The sequence below is a fragment of the Thamnophis sirtalis genome, unplaced genomic scaffold (genome assembly GCF_051295495.1).
Source record: "Thamnophis sirtalis isolate CommonGarterSnake01/CBP01778 unplaced genomic scaffold, rThaSir2_p1.2 scaffold_5, whole genome shotgun sequence".
Classification (NCBI taxonomy): Eukaryota; Metazoa; Chordata; class Lepidosauria; order Squamata; family Natricidae; genus Thamnophis; species Thamnophis sirtalis.
The window spans coordinates 1,432,795-1,442,307 of NW_028261385.1; the positions used below are offsets into that span (position 1 = coordinate 1,432,795).

Here is a 9,513-nt window from a genome sequence, read left to right on the forward strand (position 1 = left end):
AACGGGGAGGGAGGGCATGGTATTTGGGTGGGGTTACTAATTGTGCTGGAGGAAGTTTCTGGAGCTCAGCTGCCTGTCGGACTGCGCATGCGTAGGAGATTCCCGCCAGGACTAACGGCACCGACATTCCATCTTCGTGATGCCTTTTGAAGTTATCTCACACCTGACTCTTGGGAGAATTATGATTGGACTGTAACTGTGATGCCAAGGGGTGGGGAATGGGTTATTCTATATATCATTTGCTTTCGCGCCTAAATAATCAGTCTTCGCTTCGCTATGCCTTTAATCATTTATAATTAGTAAAAGTACACTTGATTTCTATTCATGGAGTCTCGTGGTCTTCTTTCCTAATTACCTAATGGAGAGGTTCTGACACCCACAGGCCCAAGGCAGAGCTGCCCCATTTGCCAGTCCCCAGAGGGGGTTCCCCAATTCCCCCCTTCTTCTCAGCAAAGACCACTCGGGCCAGGACGGGGGTAGACTGTCATCAGGTTTTATTTTTTTTTCAACACATTAAATAAGCTGAATATATTAACAAGTATTTCCAAGTATTATTAAAAATGCAGCTGCCTTCTCTTCTCCACCGGTGCCAAAAAGAGAAGGGCCAGGACGCCAGCCCACACCGGACCAGCCCTGCGCAGGACAGGAGAGGAGGGGATGGGTCAGGAATTTATCTTATCTCCCTGCCCCATCCCTCCCGGCACACCCCAGGGCGCTGTGCCCAATGCGTGCCAGTCCCCCCCCCCCACCAGTTGGCAGAAGGAACTGGGCCTTTCCTTGCCAGCCTCACAGGGGTGCCCCCAGCCCTAATTCCTTTCACCCCAGCCCTGCATCTTTCTGCCGTTCTACTTCTGTGCCCCCACCCATGGTTAAGGGTAGGGGAGGCCCTCAGGACTGCAATGGGGCCAGGCAGGGGAGGGCAGAAAGCAGCAGCCCCTGATTGCAGAGACCGGGCTGGGGACTGGACGGCTCCCTCCTGCCCCCCAGTGGGCTCTGCAGCCCTCCCTGCAACATCGTACCAGCTTGCCCCCGGGGTGCAGTGCCGCTCCTCGGCCCATCCGGCTCCTGGAGGTCTGAAGGGCAGCCAGGATGACCAGTTGGGGCCTGAAGTGCTCCTCGGCCTCAGGGCCAGACTCAGGACTGGGCTTCCGGCAACTTGAGGCTGGGCTCTGCCATGCCCGGTGCCAGGCCCTTGCAATGCTGGGGGTGCCTCTCCGGGCACTGCAGGCTTTTGGCCTCACAGTTCAGGTTCTGGTAGCGGGGGGTGCTGGCGGCCGGCCGGTGGCAGACGGAAGCGAAGCTGAAGCTGAAGGGCCCCAGGCAGCAGGCGGGGCAAGCCAGCACCTCGTCCTGCTCCATCACACAGCTGCTGCTGCCGGAGGGGCTCAGGGGCAGCGTCGTGCCCAGGCGTTCTGTCTGCGCTCCCTCCACCGTAGGCGGCACGCTCAGCTCTGAGAAGCCCCCGCCCCAGCCACGCGGCTTGCTGTTATTGTTCAGGAGCAGCCTGTTGGGGGACCACGGCCGGGCCGCCGACACGGCCGTGTTGATGAAGCTGCCGTTGGTCAGGGGGGGTGCCGGGCCAGCAGGTGTCGGTGCCGGGCTGTCCGCGCTGCAGTCCATCTGCTCGCCGGCAGGGGAACCCGGGGGCTCCGGGGGAGTGCGGTCCAGGCCCAAGAGGGGGCTGTAGTGCGGCTGCTCCCGGCGAGGCAGCTCTGGGGAGGCCGGCAGCGAGCGACACCTGCGCATGATGGCCGCGGGCTCAGCAAAGTTGCACTGCATCTCCACGGTGGGCTCCGGCGTGATGGGGGTGCCAGGCGGAAGAGGCGAGGGGGGCGGCAGGTTGAAAGTCAGGGAGATCAAGGACTTGCTGGGCGTGTCGAAGAGCTTGATTCTGCCCCCCTTGAGGTCCTGGCGCTGGGAGAAAGGGTTGACGCGCTGCGGAGTGTCGTGGGCTCGGGGCAAGGTGGGCGACCGAGGGTGGAATACGTCCGACTGGCTGCGGGAGAGGGGCTGCTCTGCGGTCAAGAGCCGCTGGCCCAGCAGGCCGGATGCAGTGTTGGGGAAGGAGAGCTGCTTGGCCGCTTGACCTGGGGGCAGAAGGAAGGGGGTGGGGGTTGTGTCAGAGGAATCCCAGAGTGACCTCTCCGAGTGCCCTGCGCCCTGCAAAAGCCGCATCCAGACCAGGAAACAGCTCAGCTGCAGCTGCTCCAAAGGGCTGGGAAGGAACTGCCCTGGCACACACGGAAAACCGGGCACGTCCCTCCCCTCCCCCAATGGCTCAGAGGCCCAGCAGAAAAGGCGTCCTCTGCCCCCATCCCAAACCAAGTGTTCAACGCCTTCCAAGGCTGCCCCTTTCCCTCCTGCCCACCTTCGCCCCTTCCCAGCCCCCAGGATGGCTCCTGTAACCTCCATTGTAAAAACAACAACACCCAACTATTGCAATCCCTACTTCGGGGGGGGGGGGGAACAGCCTCTCCACTTTTTGCCTCTCCACCCCCCCCCCCCCCCCGGGAGAGGCTACCATTCAGCGCGGCTGATGAGTTGGCCATCCCGTTGTCATTCAGCAGAGCCAGGCCGGGGTCTCCTGCCGACAGCATCATGGCCTCCAGGCGCTGGACGATCTCCAGGAAGGAGGGCCGGGCCGTGGGCTCCATCTGGGGGCAGGAGAAGGGAGCACATGGGGCGGCTGCTCTCTTTTGGGCCAGGCGGGAAGCTGCAGGCCCAGATTATGGCAGTGGTCACCCTGGACCTTTAGCACCAGCTCACCATTCGGCCTTTTCCGGTGGAGCACAGAGGCCTCCCTTCCTTAGGGAAACACCCCCCCCCCCAAAAGAGGCCCTTGCCCAGCCCAGCCTGCTCTCAGCAGTTGAGCAGCCCCACCCCCCCAACACCCCGCCAGCAGAATTCAGAAGGAGAGCCTGCCTGGATGCTTTGGCCACGGAGGATAACACGGCAACCCAAGTGGGGATGCCCAGCGCTTTGCCGAATGGCCAGCTTTGCAAGGGAGCCGCTGGGCGTGACGGTCCCCTTCTGGGGCTCTTCTCCTACCCGGGTTCCGGCCCCTCCCAACTTCCTTGTGGGGAGGGGGAGCAGCAGGACCCACCTTGCAGGAGTGGAAGGCCAGATGGAGAAAAGCCGCCGGACAGTCGGCTCCCACCAGGTTGCAGAAGGCAGCCACATCAAGGCCAAAGTCCTGAGGAGAGGAAGCGTGAAGGAAGGGAGGGGCTGAGAAAGATTCCCCCCCCCCCCACTAAAAGATGCTCTTGGGGAAGCAGGACTAGGGAGCCTCACCCAATTGCAGTCACATCCCCTCCCCAAATTCAAGAGGAGAGCTCCAGAGGAAAAGCCCTTCCCCACTGCAGCCCCCTCTCCCCAATGCCCGGGGCTCCCAGGGAGACCGCTGGTGGCTCCCCCTGGTTCCCTTATGGGCTGGAGGGGCAGGGAGGGCGCAGAGCCCAGGTTAAATGCTGCGAACAGGCTGGCAGCAATAGGCCATGCTGGAGCTCCCAAATGCCAGGTGCTCCCCCAGAGAGCCTCAGCCTTACCCTGTCTGCCCCCCAGGACCCTTCCCCGAAGACCCGGGCATCTCAATAGGGAAGCCAGGGGGAGCCGGGGTCAAGACGCCTCCGGGATACAGCCTGGCATGCAAGCGAGCAGCTGCGGCAGGAAAAGGCCTCTGGTAGAAGCCCCCACCTGGAGGGGAGAAGCTTGAGGGGGGCTTTTAAAAGAGACCCTCGGACCATTTTAGCATCACGGCCAACATTTGGGTTTCCAGAATCCTCCGCAGATTTTAGCAGCAGCCGACACAAAGAGGGGCAGGCAAGGGGCCCTTTTAAGGCAACGCGGCCTCTGCCAGCCAAGCTCCATGCTGGGAACTGCAACAACCCCCTCCCCCCCCCACCGTCCCTAGAGGCCTTTGCATAGTCTGACCCACAGTCACAACCCTCTGAGCTTCTCTGCCCGGAGGAAGCCGACAATCCCCTCCCCCCCTCCATCCATCCGCTTGGTGCCTCAGAGCCCTCGCTTTCAGCCCCGAGGTGCCCGGAGCCCACCCCCCTCTTGCTGGGGCTGCTGAGGGAGGAGAGTGGGGGGCTTACCTCAGTGCGAGGCAGGTAGTCGGGATCGGCCGGCACCCGCGCGATGGTCTCACAGAGGATGATGCCGTAGGCAAAGACGTCCGCCTGCGGGGGACACAGAGGTCTCGGAGGGTCTGGGGGCAGCCCCGGAGCTGAGGGGCCAGGGAGAAGTGGGCCAGGGAGGGGGAAAGCAGGCGCTCTCGTCCTTCCCCACCCCCTGTGGTCTCCTTCTCATGGGGCTCACCTTCTCGTTGTACAGCTCCCCACGCAGGACCTCGGGGGCCATCCAGTAGGGAGAGCCCACCACTGCCAGGGGCTCCTTCTCGGACCCCTCACTGCAAGGAGAGGAGGAGGAGAGGCGGGGTCAAGGCAGGGTCACATGGGGGGGAGGGGGGGTCAACAGAAGCAGCAACTTCCTGGCTCACCTGTAAGTGGGAATCTTCTCTGCCAGGCCAAAGTCGCCCACCACGGCCGTGTAGCCATTGTCCTCACACCTGACCAGGCAGTTCTGGGGGAGGAAGGGAGGGACGCACTTGAGAGGCCAATCAGGTGAAAGGCAGCTCCCAGGAAGGGGCACCTCTGACCAGACAAACCCCCTCCCTCGCCAGAAACTAAGGAGAGGGCTGGGGCGGGGGGAACAGAGCAAAGGCTTTCCAGGGTCCCAAGAGACTCTGCTGCCCTTCTCTCGGCCCTAGAAATGTGGGGGACCCCACGGCAGGAGCCCCTCTTTCAGAGACCCTCCCTCAATCAGTACAACCCCCCCGGTGTCCAGCTGCCCACTTTGAGGCACAGGTGGGGGTGGGGTGCAGTAAAGCCCCCACCTTGGAGGTGAGGTCCCGGTGGAAGATGCCCTTGCTGTGCAGGTAGCAGAGCCCCCGGGCGATGTCCAGGGCCAATTTGAGCCGGACGGGCCAGGGGAGCGGGGTGGGGCTGTCGAGCAGCTGCTCCAGGTTGCCCCCATTGATGTACTGCAGGGAGAGAAGGAAGAGCCAGTTGCGGGGCCCTTTGTCCCCCAGAAGAGCCGGGCCCTCGGTGGACCCTTCATGCCTGGCCCCCCCAACACTCACCTCCGTCAGGGCATGCAGCTGACCCTGGTGAACGCAGACCCCCATGAACCTGGCAGAGGAAGAGGAGAGGAGCCATCGGCAGTGAGACCCCTGCCTGGGGCCCCATAGCCCCTCCCCCATGGTTTCCCTCTGTCACCGGCACCCCTGGGAAAACAGGAGCAGGACCACCCCCTGCTCTGCCCTGGACACCGGCCGCCATGCTCACCCCCAACCCCACCCCCAGGGAGGAGCTCTGGGTGGGGATCTCTTGAGCCATCGGGGGGGGGGGGACACCAGGGGACCCCTGACAGGAGGAGCCAGGAGAGGGCGTGGAGCCTTTCGGCCCTTCTTCCAGTCGACCCTCAAACACATTTACGCCTGGCCCTCCCCAGGTATGCTGGGTCCTCCACTGCAGCGGGCCCCTTTCTTGCAGACAGGGGGACCCCGAGCCCCGCCATTCCCCCCTCCCTACCGGAGGATGTTGGGGTGGCAGAGCCGGTTCATCAGCTGCACCTCGCGCAACATGTTCCCTCGGTTGCTGGTCAGCTTGTTCATCTTCAGCACCAGGACTTGCCCCGACTGACGGTGCCTCACCTGTGGGGACAGCCGGCCGTCACTCTGGCAGGGGTCTCGGCACCCTCCCTGCCCCACAGCTGGCACAGAGGGAAGCCCCGGCTGTGGGGCAGTCAGTGCTCCAAGGCCTTGGGGAGCAGAGCTGCACCAAAGTTCTCCAAGGACCTCCCCATCAGTCCCCAGGCTGGGAATCATGGGAAGCCAGGAGTGCCGGCTTCCAAATCCACCAGAGCTCCAAATCCAGCCAACATCCAGAGAGACCCAAAGCGGTGGAGCTGCCTGAGGGCCTGGGGTCAACCCTCCGTGGTACGACAAAACCGCGCTCGACTAAAGCGCGCCCGATTAAACCGCATCGCTGACGTCATCAATAGGGTGACAATAGCAATAGCAATAGCAGTTAGACTTATATACCGCTTCAAAGGGCTTTCAGCCGTCTCTAAGCGGTTTACAGAGTCAGCATATCGCCCCCACAGTCTGGGTCCTCATTTCACCCACCTCGGAAGGATGGAAGGCTGAGTCAACCTTGAGCCAGTGAGATTGGAACCGCTGATCTGCAGATCACAGTCAGCTAAAGTGGCCTGCAGTGCTGCATTTAACCACTGCGCCACCTCGGCTCTTTTTAATATAGATATAGAGATATATATAGAGATAGATAGATAGATAGATAGATAGATAGATAGATAGATAGATAGATAGATAGATAGAGAGAGAGGTATAGGTATAGGTATAGGTATAGGTATATATAGATAGAGAGAGGGGGGGGGGGTAGAGATAGAGAGATATATATAAATAGCAATAGCAGTTAGACTTATATACCGCTTCATAGGGCTTTCAGCCCTCTCTAAGCGGTTTACAGAGTCAGCATATTGCCCCCAACAATCCGGGTCCTCATTTCACCCACCTCGGAAGGATGGAAGGCTGAGTCAACCCTGAGCCGGTGAGATTTGAACCGCTGAACTGCTGATCTAGCAGTAGCCTGCAGGGCTGCATTTAACCACTGTGCCACCTTGGCTCTTGAAAACAGCGAGCGCGGAGAAAGAAGGGCGCTTTAAATAGCGCTTTGAAAGCAAGCCGATTCAACTTAAGGTAAGGGTTAGGTTTAGGGTTAGGGTTAGGTTAAGGGTTAGGTTAAGGGTTAGGTTTAGGGTTAGATTAAGGGTTAGGGTTAGGGTTAGGGTTAGGTTTAGGGTTAGGTTAAGGGTTAGGTTTAGGGTTAGGTTTAGGATTAGGTTTAGGGGGGTTAGGTTTAGGTTTAGGGGTTAATTTTAGGTTTAGCATTTACAGCGTGCTTCTATCTCCACGCTGTCGCCCTGTGATGACGTCGGCTACGCGGTTTCGTCGAGCGCGCTTTAGTCGAACGCGGTTTTGTGGTGGAACCCAACCCTCTACCCCAGGGCACTTGAGGGGGTGTGGAGCCCCAGAATTCCCCAGCCAGCATGGCCTCAGCCCCCCCCCCCTCTTCTGGGAGTCCACCTCCCCCTCAAGTGCCTCTGCTCTCAGAGAGAGTCCAGCCAAAGAGTTTCCACACACCCCTATCATCATCATACCCCACCCCAGCTTTGCCAGAGCCCCCTCCCCCAAATTGCCAATGGGCTCACATTCAGGGAGAGACCCCCTTTGAGGAGGGCCCAGTTAGGGAAGTGCGAAGGGTGGAGCAAAAGAGGGGGAGCAGAAGGAAAGGAGGGGGTTAGGGACCTGCTGTTAAGCAAGAGTATCTCTCTCTCTCTCTCTCTCTCTCTCTCTCACACACACACACACACACACACACACACACACACACACACACACACAGGGCTTCTCCTGACCTTCCTGGTCCCAAAGGCTTCTCCCATTCTAGCGTAATTGCAGGTTCCCTCTGCAATTGCTGAGCAATTGCAATTCATTGACTTATGGCCCCAACCCTCGTCTGTCCGAAGCCTCCCAGGGATGAAGCAGGAAGGAAGGTGGCATCCCTGCCCAGAGGCTGCGAAAGAGGAGGGCAGGGCCACCCAAGGGGCCACAGGAGGCGCCCAAAGCCAGGGCACAGGAAGAGCACCGGCCTGCCACTCTACCCGCTTCCCTTCCCTCGCTGACCCTCTGCTTCAGGACAGCCATCCGGGGCGTCTCGGAACAGCTTCCGGCACCCTCCCTGGGGCTCACGGGGCAGGGAAAAGGGAGGGGGGCAAGCGAGGCAATGCCCAGAAGCCCCTTCACCCAGTGATGCCATCAAGTAGGCACAAGGGCAAGGGGCACACCTGTGCTCCTCCAGGGCCGGGAGTCTCCACCGTGGACCCCCAAAGGAACCTCCAGCCTCCTCCCCCCAGCTCCATTCGCAGCCCCCACCCCACCCAAGAACAAAACCACACAGCCCCCACCGGGGTCTTTGGCCAGAGGGTAAAAACAGCTGTTGCCAGATTTCATAAATCATATTTCTATAGCTGCCTCTCTCAGCAAACGCGACTCTGGGAAGCCCAGCATATAATCATAAACGACCCCCCCCCAAGACCCACAGTGCCCCCGGAGGATAGATTTTGGCGTCCTTTCCCCACTGGGGAAAGTCAGGCCTCTCCCCAGCACAGCCCAACCAGACAGGACTGGGGGTGGAGGGGGTGGGGGGGCTGGAACTGAGAGGCTGACCCTGCAGCAACCACAGCAGCAGACCCCCCCCCCTCTCCAAGGGCCAGGGAGCAGCCTGCAGCCCCTCATGCCCCGGGCAAGGCAGGTCTGTTGAACAGCTGCCTGGACAGGCCCAGTCACCTCACGGTGTCCCCCCCCTGCGCCCCCCCCCCACAGTGGAGCCTCCCTCTCAAATTCCTGGGCTCTGCAGCCGAAGCCCATTCCTGTCCTTTTTAGTCCATGCCTCCGTCCTCCCTCCGCTGCGCCTGCTCCCCCCCCCCTCCTGGCCCTGGATGCGACTGCCCCCCCCCGTCTACTCCGGGAGGGGCCTGGGTTGTGCAACCGGCAGGAGCCCAAGCGGAGACTCTCTCAGGGAGGGGGGGGCAGGGAAATGCAGGGGACACACCCTTCCTCTTCCCCCCTCTTCTAAGCAAGCGATGGGAGCTCCAGATCCCCCCCCCTCTCCATCCCCCCCACACCCAGCCTGGCACAGCTCCCTGCCCCCTGCTGCCCCAAGGAGGAGCCATGCCGGCAAGGAAGGCCCAGGGTCAGAGGGGTCACCTCACCCAGATGTGGACCCCATCCTGGGTCTGTCCTGGAGCTGCCCCTGTGGGGCTGAGATCCGTAGGGGAGAGACAGGCAGGGCCTCTGAAGGAGGGAAGGCGGCTGCTTGGCGTGTCCCCTGCTCCCCCCACCCCACCCCAGGGGAGGCAATGCTGCTGCCAGGAGCGGCTGCTGTATAGCAATAGCAGTTAGACTTATATACCGCTTCATAGGGCTTTCAGCCCTCTCTAAGCGGTTTACAGAGTCAGCATATTGGCCCCCAACAATAATCCGGGTCCTCATTTCACCCACCTCGGAAGGATGGAAGGCTGAGCCAACCTTGAGCCGGTGAGGTTTGAACTGCCGAACTGCAGATAGCAGTCAGCTGAAGTGGCCTGCAGTACTGCACCCTAACCACTGCACCACCTCGGCTCTTTACAAGAGCCGTATGGACGGCTGCCTTCCCTTCACACCCTCCGGACCAGCCCAGACCCACACAGGAGAGCCGCTGCCTGCCAGGAGGCGCCACCCCTCTGAAAGGGGCAGCATGACCAGCAGGTGCCTCCCCCGATCTCCCCCCCAGTGCAGAAGCTGCTCCTACGTGGAGGGCAAGCCCAGCCCTCCCCCCGACTTCCCCTCTATGGCTTGGAGTCACCTCACCACCTGGCCCCACAGCAAGC

General features: G+C 61.1%; 1 protein-coding gene across 2 annotated transcripts in view; it reads right to left on the reverse strand.

Annotated features, from left to right (window-relative positions):
• Nucleotides 1–479: 479 nt before the first annotated feature.
• The window catches only part of TESK1 (testis associated actin remodelling kinase 1), a 16,285-nt gene continuing 7,251 nt past the window's right edge, over nucleotides 480–9,513 (reverse strand). Inside the window, exons 2-11 of one of the 2 annotated variants that reach the window (XR_015696623.1) lie at nucleotides 5,595–5,716; nucleotides 5,144–5,192; nucleotides 4,898–5,044; nucleotides 4,502–4,584; nucleotides 4,321–4,411; nucleotides 4,098–4,181; nucleotides 3,104–3,193; nucleotides 2,522–2,654; nucleotides 1,020–2,087; nucleotides 480–633 (exon numbers count right to left, since the gene is read on the reverse strand). Coding sequence is in view for 1 of the 2 variants with exons in the window: in XM_087715188.1 (XP_087571314.1) it covers nucleotides 1,135–2,087; nucleotides 2,522–2,654; nucleotides 3,104–3,193; nucleotides 4,098–4,181; nucleotides 4,321–4,411; nucleotides 4,502–4,584; nucleotides 4,898–5,044; nucleotides 5,144–5,192; nucleotides 5,595–5,716 (1,752 nt within the window). In the remaining variant the exon portion in view is untranslated. Of the gene's footprint in view, nucleotides 634–705; nucleotides 2,088–2,521; nucleotides 2,655–3,103; nucleotides 3,194–4,097; nucleotides 4,182–4,320; nucleotides 4,412–4,501; nucleotides 4,585–4,897; nucleotides 5,045–5,143; nucleotides 5,193–5,594; nucleotides 5,717–9,513 lie in introns of those variants that run through there. The other variant, XM_087715188.1, reaches the window with a different exon arrangement.